This window comes from Urocitellus parryii, chromosome 5, assembly GCF_045843805.1.
Source record: "Urocitellus parryii isolate mUroPar1 chromosome 5, mUroPar1.hap1, whole genome shotgun sequence".
Taxonomy (NCBI): domain Eukaryota; kingdom Metazoa; phylum Chordata; class Mammalia; order Rodentia; family Sciuridae; genus Urocitellus; species Urocitellus parryii.
The window spans coordinates 199,572,113-199,598,107 of record NC_135535.1 but is presented as its reverse complement, the minus strand read 5'-3'; the positions used below and the strand labels follow the sequence as shown (position 1 = coordinate 199,598,107).

General features: G+C 36.5%; 1 protein-coding gene across 4 annotated transcripts in view; it reads left to right on the top strand.

Moving 5' to 3' along the window:
• Fam204a (family with sequence similarity 204 member A) overlaps positions 1–25,258 on the top strand; it is a 32,210-nt gene extending 6,952 nt beyond the window's left edge. For all 4 annotated transcript variants that reach the window (XM_026384291.1, XM_026384290.1, XM_026384293.2 and 1 more), the window contains exons 5-8: positions 30–129; positions 10,141–10,230; positions 24,024–24,130; positions 24,444–25,258. In XM_026384291.1, the coding sequence (XP_026240076.1) occupies positions 30–129; positions 10,141–10,230; positions 24,024–24,130; positions 24,444–24,495 (349 nt within the window). In that variant the 3' untranslated portion in view covers positions 24,496–25,258. The remainder of the gene's footprint in view (positions 1–29; positions 130–10,140; positions 10,231–24,023; positions 24,131–24,443) is intronic.
• The last annotated feature ends 737 nt before the right edge of the window (positions 25,259–25,995 follow it).

The following is a 25,995-nucleotide window of genomic DNA, read 5'->3' as shown; positions in this document are numbered from 1 at the left end:
GATTAAAAGGATTTTTTGTCTTTTTGTAGTGAACAGCCTTTAAATGAAACCCAATGGAAGGAGCTTACTCAGTACTTTGGAGCCAATGATAGATTTGAACCCCCTGTTAAAAAGAAAAAAGTTGAAAAGGTAAGATCTTTTATTATGTTAGCTACCAGGACATATTTTTTATTAACCTGTCTAAGGTACTTGTCCATTAGTTCATCCAGTTAAAAAGTGGATGTGCCAGATGAATGGACAAAGAAAATGTGGTATATATACACAATGGAATATTACTCAGCATTGAAAGAGAATAAAATGATGGCATTTTCAGGTAAATGGATGGAGTTGGAGAACATAATGCTAAGTGAAGTAAGCCATTCCCCCCCAAAAAACAAATATCCAAATGGTGTGACTCTACTTTGTGTACAACCAGAGACATGAAAAGTTGTGCTCTGTATGTACAATATGAATTGAATTACATTCTGCTGTCATAATATAACAGATTAGAATAAATTTTAAAAATGTGTGCCTATTTTCTACCAAAAAGACATATATAAACAAGTAGATATAATTATAAAATCATTTTTTAATAAGTGTTAAGAAGGAAAAGAACAGACTATAGTAACAAATATTAAAACAGAGCTTTAGAGGTGGGGAAAGTCCTTTTTTGTGTATTTTTTTTGAGGGGAGCAGTACCAGGGATTGAACTCAGGGGCACTCCACTACTGAGCCACATCCCTGGCCCTATTTTTCGTATTTTATTTAGAGACAGGGTCTCACTGAGTTGCTTACTGCCTCACTTTGTGATGAGACTGGCTTTGAACTCAAGGTCCTCCTGTCTCAGCCTCCCAAGCCACTGGGATTATAATCATGTTCCACTGTGCCTGATGGAAAAGCCTTTCTTAGAAGATGCCATTTCAGCAAGACCTGAAGAGTCTGAAAAGATCAAAGAGTGATCATGCAGAAGCAACAATGTGGGTAAAGATCTAGGGAAGGGTCATCAGAGACTGTTAAGTAACTGTAAGAACACCAGCCTGGCTGAAGTGTTGTCAGCATGGAGAACAGTGGCCTAAGATAAGATTATAGACTGATGGACAGGGATCAAACTGGGTAGGACCTCAGAGAGCATGTCATGAAATGGGTTTTATTTACAGTGCAGTTGAGCCTCCTTAAAGGGTTTTAAGTCAAAAGTGTGATGTGATCTAATTTTAGTTTAAAAAGATTGCCCCAACTCTTATTGGAGAATCAATTATGAGGCAACAAAAGTAGACAAGAACAGAATAGTTCAGAAATTTCTAGGCATGAGGTGGTGGTGAATTGAACAAGAATGGTGCTGCTGAGGATGGAGAAAAGTGGGTGGGTATAGTATCTGAGGCATAGTATAGAAGTAGAATTGACAGTGTTTGCCTCTGCATTGCTCGTAAGGTGCTGAAGAATAAGGAGGAAGAGGAAACCATTCAAGGTTTTGCCTTATGCAGCAGTGTGCACAGTAATGCTAGTTTTGAAGATGAGAAAGTTTGGAGGGGAAAAGATTTACAGTGGAGCCTATTCAGAATTCAGTTTGGAGCATGGGTATTAACTGGGAAACAGGAATAGAGTAGGTGACTAAAAAAATGAGATAGGAGGCTTGGAGAAGAGCCTGAGATTGAAGTACACATTTTGAGTTGTCAGTCTATAGAACTTAGTAAAGGCTTGAATGAAAGTAACTCACATATTCACATAGGGGGATGTTGGCAGGCTCTAGGAATATAAAAATCAAGTACTGAATGATAGGGAGCTAGTAGTTGAAGCCCAAGTGCAATGTCTCCTGTATACAGTGTAGATAGATGCCTCTTACATGAATCATTCCTGTGCAGGCTACTGCGTGTACTTGGAAACCTTTGCCATTTTGATCAATTGGTATTTCTTGTGAAAAATCCTCTGATTTAAATCCATCATTGGGTGGTTTTGTGTCATTGAGAGCACATACATCAAGCAACTGTCAGAACAGAATTTTACGTGTGAATTTTTTATTTCAACTTTGTAAAGAATTTTTTATTATCCAAAAATAGTCCCTAGAACACTGGGTAATTGAAACTAAGATTACTTTTTGTTACTGAGCAGTCTCCTTTAACCATGATGCAAAAATGCTAAAATTTCTGGCAAAGAAAGATCACTACTAGTTTTAAAAGTAAAACTCAGGTTTCATGACCCATTCTTAGTTCCTTGGGTTCACTCTAGAACTGATTGTGACTGTTTGCCAGTGTCATTGCCATGCCTCTGACCCTTGAAATTCTGGAGGACTTGGAGAAGGGGCTATGTAAAGAGGGATGCTCTTGATTGTACCAGATGTATTTTAAAGTGTAAGGGAGGAGAATGGTACTGAGCACTTTGGTCTAAATGCCATCTCTGGCAGATTTGGAGTCCCAGCTGATGATTGGATTGTTCATTAAGAAATAAATGGTTAAATATTGGTTCTACTAGGCATTTTTTTTTGAAGTTTTACTAATGAATGATGTGATTTGCAATTGAAAGTGTATGTTATGTTTCCTTACAATTATTGATTAGGTTATCTAAATTGTTTTAGTGGAATTAAAGCCACAAAATGAACTTTTTAGGCATTCTTAAAAAATAGAAATTTCGAGATATTTTCTAGAATTTATCTTAGGAATTACATATGAGATTGTACCATCTTAATCCTGGTTAGGTATACTAGCTCTTATTCATCGTCTAGAATTTGTAATTTATGTGAAGTTACTTTAGTATAGGATTCTAAAATTCTTTGTACAAAAATCTTTTAAATAATTCAGTTTCAGGGACTGGTGTTCTATTTCACATTATGCATTAGCTGTGTTCTAGAAGAAAATTATAAGTCAAACACCATTTTAAAAATGAGATCTTCTGTTTAAGGGAAATTGCTGTAAATCCTGTTGTAATTACCCGTTGATCTATTTTATAAATCTGGGTTTTCTTAATGCAGACATTCCTCTGTGTGGCAGCTGGCTAAGAAAGTTATGACAATTTTCTAAACAAGGAAACTGATGCTGGCCAGGATTTTGCCAGCACTTTATATTCTACAAATAAATGCAAACATAAAAGGGAAGGAAGGATTTAGTGAAGCCAAATTATTTCATGTTCTCTTGGGAGTTCAGTGTAATTGCATGCCAGTAAGTCCATGCTCGTTCTTTGATTTGGGATTGTGGTTTTACGTGTCACCCCCTTTGCTGTGGTGCTGAAGTCTCTGCTGTGAATCCAACAGAGTAAATAAACTTTAGAGAATGTCCACATTGGAAGCACCAAGATAAAAGCTATGAGTAAAATGTAAGTGCAGGAGATAGTAACTGCTGCTCATGAAATCTCTTGAGGATCATGAAAACCTGATGTAGCATGGACAGACCAGCATGGATTTTCAGTCCATTATTTTATTTCTCTGGAGCAGAAGCTGATCTGTTACCGTATCTCAGAGAGTCTTTTAATTTTATATTCACTCAGCCCTCAGTAACAGTAAAGCAAAACAAATTTCTTAATCTTGCATCTATCCCACAGTGTTTTGTTTTTGGAATTTTGCCAAGCTGATACTGTTGCTCAGCCTAGAATGTGTGTCTACAGCACTGCTGTCACCTACTTGCCAGACTATACAAGGAGGCTTGTATTTTTTAAATGCAATCTTCCTAATATCCAAAGCTGTTTCAAAATATTCTTTGTATTAAACACAGCTATAATTGTGTTTCAGACTTGCTAATAATTATGTAATTGTAACATAATTATTTTCAATCTATGTGGGAATTTCTATAGAATAATTTCACTCATCAATTTCATTAAAAATGTCTCAAGTATTCTAGTTGAATCAATTTGATCAGCCAGCAGTCATTATTGAAGTAGTTTTCTATGTGTCTATGGATACTTTTTTAATAATTTTTATAGTAATTGTACAATGTCTGATGGTTTTTTAAAGGTGTCCGTGAGAGGAAACTGCTATAGTGTAGTAGAGCTTTTTCACACTTTTGCATCCCGGCTCTTATGTGGAACTGTAGTGCATAGATCATATAACAGCTTGGGCTGCCTCTGTTGGGCAGGAGGGAGCAGGAAGGGTGTGGGAGTATTGTGGTGGTACCAGGAAGCTCCCCTGGTATCAATTACAAAGCATTCTCTCTTGATCCCTGTGTGATCCCTGTTGGGTAGGTAGGCAGGGCCAGTGTTATTCTCCTAATACAGATGAAGAAACTGAAGCACAATATAATTTGCCTACAAAACAAACAAAGCAGAAACTTTTTAGTGAAATGAGTTTAAAACCAAATCATTTGGTCACAAATCTAGATTTTTCTGAAATAAGAGCTGAATTTAGTTTTTGCTTTTCTTGATTCAACTGATTTAAGTGAATATAATTTAGATATAAAGACAATAAAATCATAAGTATCATTTGTAATTATATGATATATGTTTATATATAAAGGTTGTCCCCCCCCTTGTTTATGGAGAAATTACCTCATTTTTTCTAGATATTTGAGTCCCGTCATAATAAATCATGAAATTCATTTGTTATCATGCTTCAGAAATTAAATGTAGTATCAAAATAAATATCTAGTAAAAAAAATTCATAGAAATATATTGTGATACAGTTTGACTTAACAACCTTTAATCATACAATAAAAGATATTCTGCAAATGCATATTTGGGCATTTTGGTACCCATAAATTTCTTGTGTGCGTAGCCATACCTTCTTGGCATCTGCAGCAAAACTTTATTAATTAGAGGTTGGTTGTTGCCTCATGGGAACCTGTTAGGTATTGCCCTTAGATGAATTTTCCGTCTGTGGCCAAATTGCCATTCCTAAGTTGATCTATCTGTGTTGATATATATCTTGATCTGAATTTTCATTCTTGCCAAAAGGCAAGGTTAGAAGCCCACCAAGCATCACCATTACCAGCAGTGCTCTACTTCTTGTCTGATCTCTGGTGTGGAAGATGCCCTGAACAAGTTAAATAATATAGGTTCCTCTTAGGTCCAGTTTAAGACTTTTTTAAAAAGCTTTAATGCTGAAATCTTATTTCATGGGACTGTTTACTGACTCAAAATTGAATTCTTGGGTCTCTGATTGGATGTGAGTGCTTGAAGAACTATGACTAGGTCTATGGTCATAGAAAGAAAAGCCCTCTCTTTGCATTGTGGTATCTGGATATTTAGATATAGGAGCAACTTATTGAATGAATAGTGATCATTTATATTTTGAAAATGTGGCTAGATATTTGGGGGGGTGGTTACTTGGGATTAAACTCAGGGGCACTCCACCACTGAGCCACATCCCCAGCCTGTTTTCTCTTTTATTTAGAGACAGGGTCTCTAAATAAAACTGAGTTGCTTAGTGCCTTGATTTTGCTGAGGCTGGCTTTGGACTCAGAATCTTCCTGTCTTAACCTCCCGAGCCAATGAGATTACAGGTGTGGCTAGATATTTTACATGTATCTTCTTTGATGCTGACCGTAACCTTTCAGAGAGAGTGGTTTTATTCTCATTTTATGTGTATAAAGCAGCTACAGCTCACACAGGTTAGAAACTCACCCAGGATTGCTCAGTTCATAGGTGGAGGAGCTGATATCTGAGCCTAGGTCTCACCTCCTGATCTGTGCTCTTTGTAAACTACTGTGAACTTAGAGTCTTAAGAAGATATTTTACAGATGAATGTATTTTTTATTAATATAAACATTTTGAATGTATTTGGAATGTTGCTGTATTATTACACAAACAGAAAACTTGGGCGTCCACGTGGAACTAGAAATTTTTTAAGGAGTAATTATATTTTACTTTAATAAATTAATCAGACAAAAGGAAAGGAAGAAAGGAAGAAACAAGTTTTATCTAGCAAAACTTGGTTGAAATTAAGAAAAATCAAAAACAAAAACTTAAAGGAGGGCTGGGGATGTGGCTCAAGCAGTAGCGCGCTCGCCTAGCGTGCGTGCGGCCCGGGTTCCATCCTCAGCACCACATACAAACGAAGATGTTGTGTCTGCAGAGAACTAAGAAAAAATAAATAAATATTAAAATTCTCTCTCTCTCTCTGTCTCTCTCACTCTCTCTTTAAAAAAAAAAAAAAAAAAAAAACTTAAAGGAACTAAAAAGAACAAGCAAGGCAGGTTTAAGAATGGATTCCTAACCAGGTTACTGAGGTGAAAGATTGGAGCAAACCTGGGTGAATTCTGAGTTGAGGTGTCAGATTACCTAGAATTTGTGATGCAAGGATGATTGGATTTGATATTGATGTTTTGTTTCATCTATCTAAGTGGCATTTGAGGAGATAATTACTATTCTGCACAGGAAGGAGAAGCGGTCAACATTTTTAAAATGACTTTATTTCCATTCTAAGTTAAATATAAATATGAAGTTCTAGATGCAGGTAAACTAAACTCCTAGAGCCCAAGATGGGCATATTTTACATGTCCTCAGGGAATATATATTTTAATAGCTAGATAGATTTTTGTATAAACAAATGTTATAACATGTGACCCACACACACCTTATTTTAATCATAGGGGCATTATTACTTCAGTATTACTATTGCAAAATTCTCTTGGGGCCGTCTCAAAGCAGTGGCCGACTCAAAGCATGTCTCCAGCATGGGTGGGTCCTACAGTATGGATGCAAAGTTTTGATTACTTCACTATGAATATTCTGTCAGTGAGTGAGTGCCTCTTACATGGGAGGAACTGGCTGGATTTGGGGACACACCAAGCCAGTGACACACAGAGTCTGTCCTTACTGAGCATAGAGCCCAAGAAAGGAAGACAGCATGTGAGATGAGTACATGCTGAAGGGAGGAGGTGCATCCGCAGCAGAGTGATGAGCCAGCTGGCGGGGGTACAGGGACAGGATGGGAGACTCAGAAGTTATGTAGGGCATAGAAAAGGTAACATTTGATGTAAGCTTGAAAGAATGATTAAGAATGTTCAAAGGGAAGCACATCAGAGGCATGAGAACATTGATCAAATGGTAAATGTGGCCATAGATTAGGAAGCATAGCATTACCAAAGATAGGCTGAGAAAACTTAAGTCATCCAGACAAAGTTGTGTTAGTCGTGAAGTTGATTTGCATTCTAACACAAGTTCCTTAGCTTTGCTTGGACTGAAACAGTTCGTGGATTGACACTATTCACAGACCACAAGTGGACCACAACATAGACCACAGTTGGAGTGGCACTGCCCTGGGCTTCTGAGGTGAGCAGGGTTAGAGCTTCCTGAAAAAGAAGGATTCTGAAAAAGTGAGTCCAGGGTGTCTGAGTCATGGAAGAGTTCGGAAGAGGGCATTAGAGCCATGTGGCCTTTTTAGGGTCAAAGATTATGAAGGGTCATTGATGAAGGTCTCTAACTCCTGTTTGGAGCAAGTGAGAAAGTCTGTTGGCTCCCAATCCTTTGGAAGGGTTTGTGAGAAAGGACAGTCTTCACTCAGTGATAGACATTGGTGATGACCTCATTGGGCTGTTTCTCCAGACTTTTTAAACAAATTATGTTGTTTTTAAAGACTCATTTCAGGGGCTGGGGATGTGGCTCAAGCGGTAGCGCGCTCGCCTGGCATGCGTGCGGCCCGGGTTCGATCCTCAGCACCACATACAAACGAAGATGTTGTGTTCGCCGAGAACTAAGAAAAAATAAATAAATGTTAAAAAAAAAAAAAAAGACTCATTTCAACAAGGCTGCATAGGAACAAATTTTCTCTCGGTTAACTGGAATAATCAAGCAGTATACTGATGGAAGAGATGTGACTTCTGTTGTTACATAAAGAGGGAGAAGTCTATAAGGTAATATAACTGAATATGTGCTTGTTTAAGGATACAGTAGGGAAATCATCGTTAGAATAAGATTTTCTTACAAGAAGCATATGTTAGACCATTTTGGGGGTACTAATTAGTTCTACACATGACAGTAGAACACATTTTGATACATCATACATCAATGGAGTCTAACTTCTTATTTCTGGTTGTACATGATATAGAGTTACACAGGTCATGTAATCATATATGCACATTTTTAAGGAATAATTATATTTTATATATTAATAATGTCTGATTCATTCTACTATCTTTCTTATCCCATATCCCCTCCCCTTCTTTCACTCCCCTCTGTCTAATCCAAAGTATGTCTGTTCTCCCCTATACCCCCAACCCCTTAATGTGAATTAGCATATCATAAGTAAACATTGGACATGTCAAAGAAAACGTTGGACCTTTGAGATTGGCTTATTTCACTTAGCATGATATTCTCCAGTTCCATACTTTTACTGGTAAATGCCATAATTTCGTTCTTCTGTAAGGCTGAGTAATATTCCATTGTGTGTGTGTGTGTGTGTGTGTGTGTGTGTGTGTGTATCAATCATAATTTCTTTATCCATTCATCTGTTGAAGGGCACCTAGGTTGGTTCCATAGTTTAGCTATTGTGAATTGAGCTGCTATAAACATGGATGTGGCTGTGTCACTGTAGTATGTTGCCTTTAAGTCCTTTGAGTATATACCAAGGATTGGGATAGCTGGGTCAAATGATAGCTTGGTCCATTCCAAGTTTTCTGAGGAATCTTTATACTGCTTTCCAGAGTGGTTACACCAACTTGTAGTCCCACCAGCTATGTATGAGTGTACCTTTTCCCCCACATTCTCACCAACATTTATTTTTGCTTGTATTCTTGACAGTTGCCATTCTGACTGGAGTGAGATGGAATCTCACTCTCCAGATGGATTTGCATTTCTCTAATTGCTAGAGATGTTGAACATTTTTTTCATGTATTTGATGATCAATTGTATTTCTTCTTCTGTGAAATACAACTTAGTTCCTTACCCATTTATTGATTGGGTTATTTGTTTTTTTGACGTTGATTTTTGAGTTCTTTATATGTCCTGGAGATTAATGCTCTATCTGAGGAGTGTGTGGTAAAGATTTTCTCCTATTCTGTAGGCTCTCTCTCTTCACGCTACTGATTGTTTCCTTTGCAGTGAGGAAGCTTTTTAGTTTGATTCCATTCCATTTATTGATTCTTGATGTTACTTTTTACACTTTAGAAGTCAGTTCCTAAGCCAACGTGGTGCATATTTGGGCCTACTTTTTCTTCTATTAGGTGTAGGGTCTCTGTTCTAATGCGTAAGTCCTTGATCCATTTTAATTGATTCCTGTGCAGGGTGAGAGAGAGGGGTTTGATTTCATTTTGCTACATATGGGTTTTTCAGTTTCCCCAGCACCACTTGTTGAAGAGGCTAACTTTTCTCCAATGTATGATTTGGGCACCTTTGTCTAGTATGAGATACTGTATTTATGTGGGTGTTTGACTCTGTGTCTTCTGTTCTGTACCATTGGTCTACATATCTGTTTTTGTGCCAGTTCCACACTGTTTTTATTACTGTGGCTCTGTAGTATAATTTAAGGTGTTAGACCATTTCTTTAAAAAAAAATTATTTTTTTTAGTAATTATTTTCACAACTCAGAACTCATTTATGTCAAGACATTTTTCCATAAATGTATGCTGAGTCCTACCTAGTCAGGTAATCCCATGAAAATTATAATTACAAATTTTTGTAGCATCTTTAGTAAATTAAGACATTGCCATAAGCAAATAAAATGTGATTAACTCCCATATTTAATATTCAACTTAAATCTTCTTTGTCAAATATGATGAAGGGCTGTTGAGTGAAAATTTTGAGCTAGAAGTGTAGGCCTTGCAGGGTCTGAATAAACCTTTTATTCATATAACTTAAGTTTGGCTAAATTAAGGAGTCCGGAACTCTGTTTCTTCATCTTTAAAAAAGGGTAGCATTATTCGATGGAGTTGTTACAAAGTTTAATGAGCTTTCTTCCCAGTACTAAACCCAGAGTCTACCACATAATAATCTCTTCATAATTTTTAACTGTTATTACTATTAATAATGTTGTTATTAAGGGAAAGTATAGTTTTTGGAGTCACAAGAATCCGATTTGATTCTCCTTTTTATTGTTAGTTAAGAATTATATAATCTTGGATAAGTCATGTAATGTTTCTTAGACTTTCCAATCATGAATGGGGTAGTAACAACTACCTTAAGTTATTGTGAGAGTTAAGTGGTCTGCATGTCTGATATATTTGGTGTAGTCCTGTTACATAATATTGGCTATCAAATGCACTCTTTTCATTTGTATTCTTAATTTTAGGTTTCTTTCTTTTCTAGTCAGGTCTTGAAAAGAGGATAGACCAGGCTGTGGAGGAATGGGATGTTGAGAAGGCTGAAGAACTCAGCAACCAGCTTGCTACTCGAGAGGTGAGTCAGACTGATTACAAATTGCACTTCAATGTTTTCTAAAATGAATCTGCATTGTTTTTGCGATTTTTAATAAGCTCAGTATTAACTGAAACTTATGCTGGAAATAATCCATAAATTGATATCCAAACCCTACATTTACTTACTTAGAGAGTTTTTCCCCAGGTATGATTAAAAGACTAGCTTTCTTTTTCCACTTGTGTCTTTAAGTTTAAACTCTTCCTGAGGGCATCCATACTTCTAAAGTCACACCCCTCAACCTTTTCTTAAACCTTGTTATAGCCTTTTTACTGCTTACTCTGCACAGCCCCCTCAGCCCTGTAGAAATGTTTACCTTTTTCCCCTGTAGTCTATAGTATAAAAGAACAGGTACTTTGAATATTCGTTTTCCAACTACAGAAGGCAACAGGAAAATTCTGACTCCTACTCCCTGGGGATAAGGGGATTCCTCCCACTGAAAATTAACTTCATATATAGACTAAAGAGCTCAGGGAGGCATGCATTTTTTTTTTTTTTTTTTTTTTCTAGAAAAGAAATCTCTACCCTAGTTTTTATTTTTAGTGCCTGGAACCTTACTCGTTCTTAGCCTAACTGCTCCTGTGCTTAGGCATTATTGGGCATTATTGGGCCATCTGTAGTGAACTGCTGGCCAGGCTCAGATTCTAGCTCACTTGCAGGTGGTATTTGCTTCTAAACTGAGACTCTAGGGATAAACTTACTATTTCGGTGTACTATTCTATGGAAATACTATTGTACTCTTCCATCATCAGATGACAAAAAAGTCTGCCATTAATAATCATTATGATTTTTGTGTTTTCTCCTCATAATTTTGGCTGAATCTTGTGAGTTTTATATTTTCATGTAGGTAGAAAAGTTCAAAAGAGAGCCTTAGAGATTCCAAAAATATGTTTTTTCTTTAATCCCTTTAAAAATATGTTACATTAAATACTTCCATTGTATAGTTTGTGTGCATATATGTATGTGTTAATGTCTAATATCATGGAAATTATAAAGCTGTGGACTTCATTTAGGGGCACTGACAAGAAGCAGCATAAATCATAGGTACGTGGCTTTTCAAAAACTAAGCTGACATTTTTAAAAAGTATTTTTATTGCAGCAAAACATACATAAATTTACCTTGGCATTAAATACATCTACTCTGTTGTGCAGCCCATCACCATTGTCCATCTCCAGAACTCTCTTCATCTTGCAGAACTGAAACTCTGAACCCATTAAACAGTGGCTCCCCATTCTCCCCTTCATGCAGCCCTGGACACCCCTCTCTTTGAATGGGACTCTCACTCATAGGTACCTCTTACAAGTGGAATCATGCTTGTCCTTGTGATGTAACATCTTCAGAATCTATCCATATCCCAGTATTTGTCAGAATTTCCTTCCTTTTTCAGACTTATCAATACTCTGCGGGTATTTGTTAGATTCTGGGTGTTATGTTTTGTTTGTGCATTCAGCTGAACGATGTTGCTATGAACATGAGTGTACTAATATCTGTTTGAATCCTGTTCTTCTTCAATATGGGTAAGCTAGGGGACCTCGTCCCTACTTGGAAAACTGTGTGCCTAAGATATCCTTTTAAAAATTCCACTCAACAAACATAGCATCTTTTATTTGTTAGCAAGTAAACTATTTGGCACTTGGAACTTATATTTCCATAGAAGTGCTGTTAGAAACAGTGGCTTAGTTTCTTGGTCAGCTTGAGAGTGTAGATAACTCATGAGATAGCCAGGTTACACCAGTGATATATCTGATCTCCAAATTTTGTAGTGCTGACCATTAGGGAATGGTGGGGAGGGGCAATGCTTGTGTGGCTGGAAGAGACTCCAGTAGGTAGATATTGTTCGTGGCTCCGACAATGGGCAGTATAGTAAGGCATCCTGTTGGGATAGGGAGGAGTGGCTCAATATCTGAGGGGGCTTTCAGGGACTGGAAAGCACAGGCAGAATAATCAGTCACTTAACTATTTCACAGTTAAGTAGGGATTTATGGAAGCTGGTGGCAGTGTCCTTTGAATCAGGAACAAAACTCATCAGAGAATCAGAGAACTGGTACTTAAATACATCACTGATGATGACATGTTGCATGTTGGGCTATGTGTTGAGCAAGTTTCTCTTGAATCCCTTTAAAAATTCCAGAAATGTGTTACTGGTTGCTCTCTGATGCTGGTTGGTCTTTGAGTTAGCTAGATAGTTCCAATAAAGCATAATACAGGCATGTGAAAAAAACAAGCAGGGCTGTAGAGTATGGCTGCACTACTGCAGCTGTAAGTATTGTGGGTTTCTGTCTCTTCTCTGGTCTGTTCAAGAGCATAGGACTCAGCCAACTGGTCTCCCATCCTCATTCTTTGTCCAGCCTTCCTTTTCTAAGACCCAAGAGTTGCATATTATCTAATCTCTTCCAAATACCATGGCAACTGTGACAGCAGAGTGCCCAGGCCAGTCAGTGGCCTTAGATTTTGGCCTTGGTAAAGGAAGAAAGGAAAAGGATAAAGTCAAGCCTACACTACAGCATTAAAATAGGAGCTCCATGTGACCCACTGATGGCTGTCCATTCCTTGTGGTCTCTTTCTGTTTAACAGTGGCACCCCCACTGTAGATTGGGTTCCTTTTAGTAGAGTTAGTAATGCTAAAACTTTGAGTTGAACATGTTTTACTTAATTTTTTTTAAAGAGAGGGAGAGAAGAGAGAGAATTTTTTAATATTTATTTTTCAGTTTTCTGTGGACACAACATCTTTATTTTTTTTTTAATATGGTGCTGAGGATCAAACCCAGCACCCCACGCATGCCAGGCGAGCGTGTTACCGCTTGAGCCACATCCCCAGCCCTTACTTAATTTGTTAAAAAAATTTATTCAGACTTTGAGAAGGTTGGAAATTTGTATGTTTTTCTCTCTTTTCTGCATACTTTAAACTTACCAGGTGTCTTACTAATTTCCTTAATAACAAAATACAATTTTGGTTTCCTGCATTTGGTTGGATTTCCTTTGTCTTTAATCTGGAGCAGTTCCTCACTCTGTCTGTTTCTTAGGAACTTGGTAATTTCGAAGAATGGAGGCCACTTGTCCAATGGCATGCCCCTCAACTTTGGTCTGCCTGATGCTTCCTCAGGTTAATTTCAGGCTGTGTATTTTGGGCAGAAAAATCAAGCAGTTGGCCATGTGTCCTTCTCAATGTGAGCTACTCAGAGGCACCTGCTATCTCTTTGTCCCATTTATTGATGGTGTTAATTTGATTATTTGATTGGGGTGGTGAATCCGTTTTGTAATCAGTATCTGTGGAGAGACAGGAGGTAGTCTGAGACTGTAGCCATCTTCTTTCTCATTCTTGTACCTTCTAGTTTTTTGTTTTCTTTTTTTTTAAGAGAGAGTGAGAGAGGAGAGAGAGAATTTTTTAATATTTATTTTTTAGTATTCGGGGGACACAACATCTTTGTTGGTATGTGGTGCTGAGGATCGAACCCGGGTTGCACGCATGCCAGGCGAGCGCACTACCGCTTGAGCCACATCCCCAGCCCTTACCTTCTAGTTTTAACATCCATTGCTGATTCCTTTCTTGCTTGATGATGATTACCAAATGACTTTAGATCTTTTAGATTTGGTTTGCTTTTACTTGGCAAACCAAATCTAAAATTTGGCTGAAGTGAGATATTTAATTATAGAATCTTTTCTGTGTCCATGTTAAATCAGTAAATGTAGACAGTTTCCTACATATGATGTTCTGGGTTGGGAAGGGGTTGCCCATTGACACTATGCGCACCTGGATTGCATTACTGACCTCCCCCACCTGCTGTACTCATCCAGGTGAACTGGCCTTGCTGAGTACAGTATAAAGCTGCCTGGAAAAATACCTGGAAGCAGTACTGAAGGCTTCAGGAAGGAGTGTTTATTTGAGGATTTTTGGTATTTTGTTATCCTGTTTTAGAAATGGAACTTTTATAAATAATATCAACAAGGTGTTTTTCATTTAAAGGTGCACTTAAATATAAATATAAATGAGTTTTTTTAAAAAAATACATATTTTCAGCACTTGTAAAGATGGGAAACATTATTCGTTTTACTTCCATAAAAATGTAATGCTTTGTTGTGTCAAATTAAAGTTATTTAGTGTAGTGTTAAATAATTCTGATTATAAGATAAACAATAATTTAGGCCCTGTACTTTCTCCTGGATAAGTGGAAAGACATCAAGACATCTGAAAAATGGCATTCAGACCTAGATACTAGAAAGATACTGAGGGCACATTAATTAAGCACCCATGAAGAATAACTGATGAAGATGGAATTCCTGAATGAATAGTTTAGTTTGAGCTTTAAATTTTCTTATTCATCTTGGTGGTGCTATCACTGTGGATACAGGAGATAGGATTTTGAGAAGTAAGTGTAAGTTTAGGATAGAAACTCGTTATGAATCTAAGTGTCCGCATGCCTGGTAGGTGTCCTTTTGGAAATCAGGTATGTTGGTTTTTAATCAGTACCATTTTCTTTTTTCAAGAAGTGGCGACTGGGACCTGCTGATAAAGCCTTTGCTCAGAGGCACAGATCCCAGAGTTCTTAAAGCCTTTTCCAGCCATAATAAGGGAAGCTAATTTTTGATGTTTAACATTTATAAGCCTGTGAAACCAATAGGGCAGCATTAGTTTTGAGAAAAATGAAGCCAAAAGTAGAGAATAGTCCTTGAAAACAGTTCTTAAAAAACAAAATGAAACAAAGAAAAAAAAAAAAACAACAGTGTGTCAGAATAAGCCTGTCAGTGTGCTATCATTGTGTCACAGCAAGCACATAATTTTCCAGAAACACATTCCCTTAAATTAATGATGACATTAAGGATGATACAGAGTTTGGTTTGGGGGAATGGCCTGAGTTCATGTGTTTGAAGCCTGACTTGTCTGTCAATCCTTGGTTTTTTGTGTCTTATTGGGCTGCTTTGAGACTGTCCCTCCTGTTGGTTGAATACTTTGTTTCTGTTAACAGTCTTGTAGGAAAAATGGAGTGGAGACATACACTTAATGTTGTGTCATACTGATAAAACTGTTCTAATTTGAATAAAATGTCTTGATTTCTTGTTAAGTGTATGAACACAAGTATTGTATTTGTGGCTTTTTTAACCTTAGACTTGGAAGTACATTCTGTTTATTGATATGGTCCTTTGGTAATGTCTTTTCTGATGTCTTCATCACACTATCTATACCAATTTATAGAAACCAGTAGAAACTAGTATTCTGCAATTAAGTGCTAAAGCCTAAATTTAATTAAGTAGGTAGCAGTTAGGTTGAACGTCACATTTTGTAAAGAAAACTTTTCTCTTAGATCTTTGTTTTGGCTCCTGGAGATAAACAATTGGTTTGGCAGAACAAGGTGTTCTTACCATCAAATTTGTCACACCTACATTAGCTATACTACCCAGGTGAGTGTCACTTTTACCTGTACAATGTCAGGGCAGGAATGAGCAGGGGTTCCTATAAATTTTGTTTGAGCTTTGTATTGTATGTCCTTAAAGTAACTAAAATACAATGATCTTAGGCCACACCGAGTAAATTTACTCCTTGAAAACACCAGTACGTCATGTTGTAGCATTAAACTGTTTTTTGCAAACTGGAAAGAATCAAGTTGTTTTTGATGATTTGCAACTTATTAATATTCACATCTGGGATACTTTGGTTATAATCCCCTGCCGTCTTTGGCCAAGGCCAAAAGCCAAAACCTTTCATTTAGATAAATGATATGATAAAATATTTCATATTTTAAAGTTCATTTTCTTGAATTTAACAACTGAAGACCCAAATCAATGACTTGCTGTTGAACACAATAGTCATTTAGAATCTTATTGAAGTACCACAGGTAGATATGCTTTTTATCTATCTATCTGTCTATATATAATTTTAATATTATCTTTATGTATGTAAGTAAATATTACATGGCTAGGATGAGTTAAACCAGGAATTTAATTTTATTATCAATAGACAACTTACATTTTTGGATTGCAAAGCAGTTAAAGTTAACAAAGTACTAATAGCTTGTTAATATTTAAATAAGATAAGAATGGCTTTTTAAAAAAACTAAAGTTTAAATTGATTGAGTTGTCTTCTTCCATAGATGAGTGAATTAAATGCTCTCTATTTGGGCAGAGTGTTAATTTGTAGCTTATATTTTATTTTTAGAGTAATTTCCTAGTAATTTTCTGAAAGCATTTTCATTAACCAGAGCTATGAATGTACATTTGAGAAGGTTCTACATTTTATGTTAACATCCAAAAAGTAGTCCTTTCTCAAGTGTTCTGCATACTGTAGCGCTTGTTCTAGCATTAGGGGTTTTCCAAATCAGTTTGTTACTAGGCTTTGGCTTACTGTGAGAGGGTTTGACTAATTATTCCTTTAATTTCAGTTGTTTGATATAGATGTAAGATTTATGGAATAGGAGCTTGAACCCAACGCCCCCCCCCTCAAATAATATGATTTTGAGAGAGAGACTATCAAACACCTGGATTGTTGTCACATCTAAAGTTTTAACGTGAAGCATTTGTGTAAATGTTTAAACTAGAAATGCTATCAGACTGACTAGAAGTTTAAATTTACTTCTAGTCATGGTGGTTATGTTTGCACCAAAACAACAAAAACTTTAAAAAGCTGAATTAAAGCAAGTTTTAATTCTAAACCCTTCATTCTATAGGCCAGAGAGCAACATTGTTCCCATTTTTGTGAATACTTTCTTTGTATAGAAATAATCTTGACAAACCATGTTTCTGAAATAAAACAATTTGCTCAGATACAAAGCTGAACAGCATATTCCAATTAGCTGTTATAAAAATTTATCACTGGAACCTGTAACCTTTCTGAAGAAGGGCAGGTCCTTTCTGCTGTCTTAATTATTGTGATTTCTAGCCACTGAAGACTGGTTAAACACAGTAAAAATGTACTGAATATCATTTATTTGTATATATTAAGAATTTAAACAGCTCAACCTCAGTATTTTATTTTTATGGAATGGAGATTATTTTGCTGTGATTACTGGAGTATGCATGGTGAATACAGTCCAACTATAGGTTTGCTTTAAAAGCACATGTTTGTTTTCTACTTAAATTACTTCATACAGATTCAACTAATGTCTGCAGATACTCTGGAAAAATATATTTTATGTCTCTTTCAAATTTTACTACTCTGCTTTTGATTTCTTTCTTTTCTTTTGTTTATTTCTCTTTCCAATTAGGCAGTAGAGGTCAGGACCATTTTGTTTTGGATAAATTTTCACTGATTTGCAACGGGAAAGAATATAGGACACTGGGGAGGAAAAGCCCTCTCACTGAATAGGTTGTTCCTCCTCCTCCTCCTCCTCCTCAGCTCCATCAGCCACCTATGGAGTGGGGGCTGTTGCCTGCCTTCCGGAGGCGGGTGTGTCTGCTAGGGATCCTGAGAGCTGATTCCTTTTCATTAACTTTGGTCATCTCTCACTGCTTTTTAATTTCAGTGTTCCTCCATGTATCATTTTGTACTCAGGGTATATAGTCTGGGGCTTAAATGGTTATTTTAATTCTTTGAAGCCTTGTTCTCCTTACTTCTTGTAAGCAATTCATTCATTACCTAAAGGTGAACACTTAACAAAATATATAGAAAATAACGCTGTGTCTATCCAGCATAGGAGGCCTGGTGCATTCCTTCACATCTACTCTGAAGATATGTTCATTCTCATAAAACATTGCCTTGAAGTTGGAGCATTTTAACATCAGAAAAGTAAGAGTGGTGCTCAGTGACAGGCCTTTTCTCTCGGGATTTTAGGTTTGCTTACTCAGATCTCATTGCACTGTAGATGTTTTCTTCTGACCTTTGGGGTCCGATTGGGTGATCACCTCGAATGGCACGCCTTATGCTCTCTTTTAATTATGTTTATCTGTGCTTTTAACTAACCTTAAAAAAAAAAAAGATTTCAGATGTTACAAGTCTAATTAAAGAGACAGACAAAGCACAGTTTATACTGTAGATTTTTTCTGCAGTTCAATTAATCAGCATGTTTTCTCTTTTAATTAAAACCATTTTAGTAAATTAAAGCCCACAGCAAAACACATATATAATTTGTTTGTAATTAGCTCTTAATTGGTGGTAGTTGAAGCTTAGCACCCTTGGTTTCTTTCTTCATGATTGCCATTTTATTAGCAGCCAGTCATTAATTAATCTTTTTTCTAATTAGCTTATAAAACTGTTGATGGCACATTATTGTAAATGTGATTTTAAGTTCAAAGCTTGTTAATAGGCTTTCTTACTTAGAAGAACAGAGATAAAGAAATTGCTGAAAACAGTACTACAGTTCTTTTAAAAAACTGTCTTTCTTATGGGGGCTGTGTAAAGCATCTAACAGCTTATGGTTAATTTTTTAATGCTTTTTTTCTCTTATGAATGGAATAAGTTGCTTGAATATAAATGTCTGTGTACAAGAGTAATTTCAACAGTATAGCATCTTTTCTCTGTCTTTTGGAATGCTGTAATCTATATATAACTTGAAGCCTTAATAGTCATCATTAAAACAGGTGTTATATAAACTATTTCACTATTAAATCATAGTTGAATATGTGAATTATATCATGTGTGGATGTGTATATCTGCTTATACCATATATAAGATTTGGTTTGTGTGTATGTGTATATATTTGATGTGTTTTAAAGTCAGGATTGTGCACAGTTGTACACACATGTAGACTCATGTTATGCACAAACAGATGCAAACATACGCCAGTCTCTGCACCTTTTAAGATGACAGTGAAATTCAGTTATTCCCTCTGACAGAGAAAATGACTTGATTTAGAATCAGCGTTAAATGACTAGGTGTGCTATAGCTTATTTGCTGTCATCAGAGGTTTGGCATCTCAGGTATGATCCTGGGAAGAAAGGTCCCGATCCAGATGTGGACATCTGAGTTTACTGGAGCACATCCCATGTTCAGTTGTGGAATGAGTGAAACCCATTAGTCAACGTTGTATTCTTGAAGTATACTACCAATTTTATAAAACTCCTTAACTGCTTGGCATTCCAAAAATCAATTATTACTGCAAAGTTTTTTTTTTAAGTTTTTAAAAACATAGCATTCCCAGTTATTCGAAGTGCTTGTTCTTATTTGCTTCATGAACTTTGCATGTGATTTCAACGTTGACTGTTTGCTTATTTTTTAGAAGGCATTTCACGATGCCATGCGAGAGACACTAGAAAGGGATAGCTGACAAGGAAAAAATTAAAAATTGGATAAAAAGTAAATGAATAATGTCATATTACTAAAAAGATGAGAGGCTAATTTGTGCCGACTTTTTGCTAATTTTGTTCAAGCCTCAAAATGAGGAGCTGTCACCCGTTCTGTGTAGCACTGATGACAGTGCCAATGATCCATGAAATAAGCTGCTGCTGGCTTTGTTCTGATAAGAATGAACAAATCTGCACAATGTTCGGCTCCCAGAATCTCATTTTCATACTTGCATGCAGGCTAAAAGAAATAAGCTGTTTGCAGGCTTGATTAATCAGACATTGGAGGGTTTTTTGTCTCTTTGATCTCTTTCGTCTCCTAGGTAACTTGCTTGACATTAATGTTGAGCTTGAGTAAAGACAATCAGGAATTGTCGACCAAACTGATATAAAAATTAAAGACCTTAACACTTTAAGTACTCCAGTAATGGTTCCGCTTTACTTCAGAAAACATCTGTTTTCATTTAATTAAAGAACAAAAGAGAATGGCATAAATATTTTTCATAGAGACCTATTATTCCATAAAAAGTTAAAGTATGATAATTGGTATTTTTAAATAAGTGCCTTGAAAGTGTTCAAAAGGGAGGAAAACTTCATAAATCTGTTACAAGCTAGTAATTTTGAGATGAGTAAAATATTTTATGAAATGGATAAGAAGTTTATAGTTGTGCTAGATTAAGCTGTTTGAATCAGATGCTTCAAATGATTATCAGCAAACTTTATAATGATAATATTTTCTGAACAAAACTAACTTTATTTTGAAGTTTGTCTTTAAAATATCTGTACTGTGCTATAAGGATGTGCCATTATATCTATTTTACAACTCAATATGATTTACACATGCTAAACCTGTAAAATTGAAAGGAATTAAAAAAATGTCGCCGTGCATTTGCTTGAGGTTATGCAGACGCTTTTACAAATCTTCCAAGTGGCTGTAAAGATGAATGCCTCAAGGGTCCAGCCAGGGCCCTGCTTTTCCAACCAGCTAAAGCCCTTATCTTAAATCCAAGCAAAGTACCATTAATCTTTTTGAAAGACCTTTTATGGCTTTTAATATATCCCAAATTAGAACATTTTACACCCTTGGTTCCTGAAATATGGTGATAAAAAGCCTTTAGAGCTTAATTTTCCTTACCGCATGCTCTGACCAATTTGCAGTTCTTTGTGATAATGTTTAGACACCTTAATTAAAATGCAGCAAAATATTGGATGTTCTATATGGAAAATGCTGATACTTTGGCTACACATACAAGAAACTCTGTATATTTTTTTATTCATTTAAAAAAATGTCTTTCCACATTGTGTTGCTGTAGTTATCTGATGACCTAAAACAGTTTTTTAATATAAAAACCATTGACCAAGCTTTTGTGATGTTTACATTAGGCAGGAAGATGCATTTTTCTTTTTATGGAAGCAAAAGGGGGCTTCTTGTCGGCCTGTTTTATTTGTTTGTAATACTGAAATAGCGCAGTATTCTTTTATAATTCTGGAACTCGAGGTAGTCATCTTGCTGGGAAAACTACATTTTTCCCTCAACCGTCTTTTCCATTGAAGGCCTTATTATCCTTTTACGTTTCCAGATAGTTCTTGTTCTTTTTTCTTTCCTCACAGAAATAAGTGAAACACTAATTTTTAAGCACATGAGGGACTATGACTTTTCACCATCATTACAAGCTGAAACAGTTTTCTATTTAATGTTTATCAGTTGAAGAACATTCCATTTAACGTAACCCATGGTAATAAGGTACAGTTAGAGAGTATACTTTTTACAGGAACAAGTCGGTTTGTCTGAAAGTGTTTCTATGCACCTGATAACTGCTTGTATTTATTTAGTTCACAAAATGATGGACCCATCTCGTGTGAACGCTTTCTAATGCATTCTAATGAGTCATTTTAAACAAGTTTATACTATGTGTTAAGATTGTATGCACTGAGCCTGTACTGTGTTGGGTTTAGCTATGGCCTTGCTGGGACATGAGGGGTTTCCATTCTCAGAGTGGGTGAGTGTGTTAAGGTGGAGAGCCCACAGGAGTCAAGTGGCTGCTGTCCACACACTGAGATCCACCTTGGTTCGTCTTTTTGAATCCAGAAAACCCATACTGGGAAATTGCAATAAGTTTAAAATATAAAGTTTAATTTAAAACAGTTTTAGAAAATGATTTTCTTAAATGGCTAGTGGCGTATAGCAGAGATGGTTTGTATTGTTTTTATTTCTTACCCAAAGTCTAGGCTTAATTTAAATATAAGATAAATTAGCTGAGTCCCTTTGAGCGGATGGAAAAACTGTATTATATATATCACATTTGCATTTGGTATATAAATACATACGAATGGAGTTAATGGAAAAATACAGATTATTTTCCCCCTCCATGCTGGGAATAGAGCTCAGGGCTTTCACATGGTAGGCCCATGCTCTACTACTGAACCACACTCCAGCCCCCAAAGTATAGATTTTTATGTTTTACCTTTGTAGGTTCTGTGTGAATGTGGGTAGCCTCTTGTGCATCATAAACTCAAGCTGAAAGCTGTATTTTCTGGCAGAAGATGGCTTTTTAGGTGTGCAGACTGCTCCCCTAGTGTCCTATTGTGCTTTTATATTTCTGTGTGAGCAGAAATGATGTGTGTCACTTTGGGATGAAAGTATTTAAGAGCCGGTATGAGACCCTCTACCTCTTCTTGTGCCATGTTGACTGTGAAGGCCAGGTGTGGAGGGGCTGGCAGCACAAGATGGAAAGGCCTGCCGGTCCACAAGGACTTCAAGCAAAACAATAAAAGCTTGGCCAGTGAGATTGAGAATTTGTTTGGTACTGCAGTGGTGACCAGCCTAACCCAGTGGGTGCTAACTTGAGGTTTTACTGGTGTCACAAGTAGAAGGTTTTTCAGTGGGTAGGAATTCCATCTTAATGAAAAATGTCACACAGCATCCTTCCAAAGTTTCAACAATGATGCTACAACCCTTTGATTCTTAGCCTTCTTTTGGTTGACTTAGGTGAATTTTTCTATAATAAAGAGCTGGGAGTAAAAGAACCAGCTGAACAAAGTCTTCATTGAGGCCGCTTGCTCTCCTCGCCCGCAACTTGAAAGCAAGCCTTGTTGGTTCAGTGCTGTGTCTCCAGCACCTAGAACATGCCTGGCAAAATTGTGCATTTGTGCTGTCATAAAGTGTGTTCTTGTAGAAAAGATGACAACGGCAGTGTTAACATTGGTTTGAGTTCTGAGTGTATACTAAGTTTGGTCTGCTTTCTCAAGTGAGCTCTCAAGTCATGATTAGTCATTCCTTCTTCAGTGGCTGTTCTATTGGTGTTGACCGGTTCAGCACCTTGGCTTGATTGTTAGCTTCCTTCCATTTGCGTATGTTTTATATACATATTCTTAACTGAAACTCTTTTTCTCCCATTTATAAGCGCCAGCCAGTGCTTGATTACCACTTGTCTGTTTTGCCCTAAAGGAAACTGTTCTCCAAGATAAGCTGAAAGACATGTCAAGCATGCCAGACCTTGCTTTCCTAACTTGGCTTCTTTCCTTACACATGTGCTCTTAACCTCTTACAATGCCTTCCTGTTGGCAAGAAGATCCCTAAAGTTTTAGGCTTTGATGTGTTGTCTTTAGGGTGGCTTCCGGGTCCTTTCTTCTCATCCACTAGTCTGCATGTCTACCAATAAGCATTAGGTTGAGTGAAGGAATACAAAAAAACAAACACTGGAAAGGTTTAACCTTCATTGTTAATCTGGGCTCTCAACAGATCTGATTGAGCCCTCCGTGTATGCTGGGCATTTTAAAATCAGCATCCCTGACCTGGAGATACTTTGTGGGGAAAAGCTCTGAAACCAGAAAAGGGCTGGAGAAATGCAGAAGCAAGAACGGTGATAGAATGAATTAGAGAAGACTTTGGGGGGTGGGAGGTTAATTTTGAATAACTCTTGTGGGACTGGCAGTTGGACATTAGGGAGGTACGCAGAGGGCCCTGCCCAGGGAATACCTGGGTCCTGGGGTCCAGCCTTTTCACTTCCTAGTACCCCTTATATTCTTTTCTCTCTCAGATACTTAAAAGCTGTTGCCCATCATGCAGAGTGCATTTATGAAGTAGTAATTAGCTTTCCCATGTTTTATTAATCCCATCTGTGACTGCCAATCAGCGCTTCTGATCAGCATGAGATAACTGGTGTGACCGTACTGAGTTGCTGTAATTCTAGCCCAGAGCAAAGAAAGTTGATGTCTCTGTCAGTCTGTGCAGCCTTATCAGGACAAATTCCTGTTCAGCTGACTAAAATGCTAGGGTAGCTTGAAGAGCCTCATTACTACCTTTGTGGACCCTCAAGGGGCCTCTGTTTGGGAAGGATTTCCATCCAGGAGACGGCGCAGCTAGGGTTGAATGTTGGGAGGGAAGGGAGATATGGGCCATATCTATGTATTCATTCTTCTGTATTCAAGGGGCCTGAGCATAGGATTTCTCAGTTCTAAAATGTAGCTTTCTTACCCACACATTTTCAGTTATTGGTATTATAATTCTTGTATTAGCTAGAATATTTATTTTCACATTTTTTTCCTTCTTTGTGATTCTTAGCTTGGTGTAAAAATTGCCAAAGCAATTGCCTGTCACAAGTTTGTAAAAGCCAAAAAGGAGGCTGAAAACTCTCAGGCTGCTCGAAAAAAGAAGAAACTTGCATGGGGGTGAGTTCACTTCAGATTTTTAGTAGTTATTCTACTGATCTCATAGGAATTGTAGAAAGCCTGCTAATACATTTTGTGAATCCAATTTGTACAGAACTGTTCCTTACTTTATTGTTTGTATCTTTGCTGAATGTTTATCAGATTATAAATATGGAGGCATTTTTTTTTTACCCTGTTTGATGTTTGTTTTGTAAGCAGTGGAGTATGTGTCGTTTTTACATTTGTTTTGACTTTGATCACTTAATAAACATGTTACTTTAACAAATTATTCTATTTTAGAAATAAATTGAAATTTTTATGTTCTTCATTTTAGATTTGAAGCAAAGAAGAGATGGGAAACCAAAAGCAACATGGGATATATGTAATTTGTCAGAGTTCTTCAAGACACTTGCAGAATTTACTGAAAAGATTTTCCTACTTAGGTTAAATATATCAGGAAATTGTTAGAAGTAGAAAAAATAAGCATAAAACTATGGAGTTGATTATCAACTCTTTTCAGCCTTTTCATAAGGAGTTCTTTCTATTGAAGTGGATGAAATGAAGCATTTTATTATTTATGTAAGGAATCTAAGCATACATACGAGAAAAGAAATGGGATTTTATTTATTTATTTGTATAGACCTACAGTATAAAATCAATTTTGCTTTTCATATGTTTGTTATAGCATAGCTTGTGAGGTCCTTGTACTTGCTTATCTGTTCTTGGCATAACTACACTTTTTCTAGAATTGTGTTTTTAAGATTGGCTTTTGTTTATAATGGATTAGTTATAAGTGCAAGTAAGTCTCAATTGATGCTGTCTTTACAAATGACTTTAATTACCCTGATGTCATCAAAACAACTTTTTTATTCTTTATTGGAGGCACTAGAGTTGATATTTCAAAGTCACATATTAAAAGCAATTGATATATTTTGCATACCTTCTGATTATTTTTGCATACCTTCAATCAGAAGGTATGCAAATACTATAGAATGTAGTGTTTGGAGGATGGTTTAAATTCAGCATGGCCTAGAAATGTTTTCCTAAATATCTCGTGACCTTGTCATTCTTTAAATTGTGAGATGATTCTTGGTATAGAAAGTGGTAAAATTACATTAAGCAGACAATTATAACTCCAAGATAACATAACTTTGAATTGTCTAAGAACTGGTTTGTTTTTATTCTCTTCCCCATTTCTCCTTAACAGAATGAATGAATGAATGAATGAATAAGGCTGAGAAGAGGAATGGTCCCACAGGAAGTAGTTTTCATTAGATGTGTGTTTCATAGTCCTAATGGGAAGGGGCTTTGAGAAATCATACAATAAGCTGGTAAGGAAGTCCACAGTTGAACCTAGGTTATAAATAATAATAAAACTTTATTCATTTATGGTGTTGCATTTAACTTTTTTATGTTCTAGAATAAGTGAATAATTACTTGTTATTAAAGAGTCCAAAAGTCATATCTTGCTTCTGTATAGTTGAGGAAAGCTGATGTAGAGAAAGCAAGATTTAGGAGATTGTGCATCTAGTAATTTATCATGAACAAGTATTCAGACCAGATATTGGGAAGCTGTATATTTTATAACATAATATTCCTTGTTCCATTTTATAGATATTATCAAGTACTAGTTACCTACAACATTCATTTTAGACTCCTAAAGAGACAATACAAACTTAGAGCACAGGAACCTTTCTTCTACAAAACCATTGTGGAAGAGGTATCCATGACATAATCCACTGGTTTTGCTGCAGTATGAAAAATACTGTCTTTGAGCACTGGGTGGTGTAGGTATTCTCATACATAGGTCCCAGGGACAAGATTTCTCTTTGACCTCTGCCTTGTCCCTGCCTCCCCCACCCCAATATGTGCTTCCTTTGGCATTT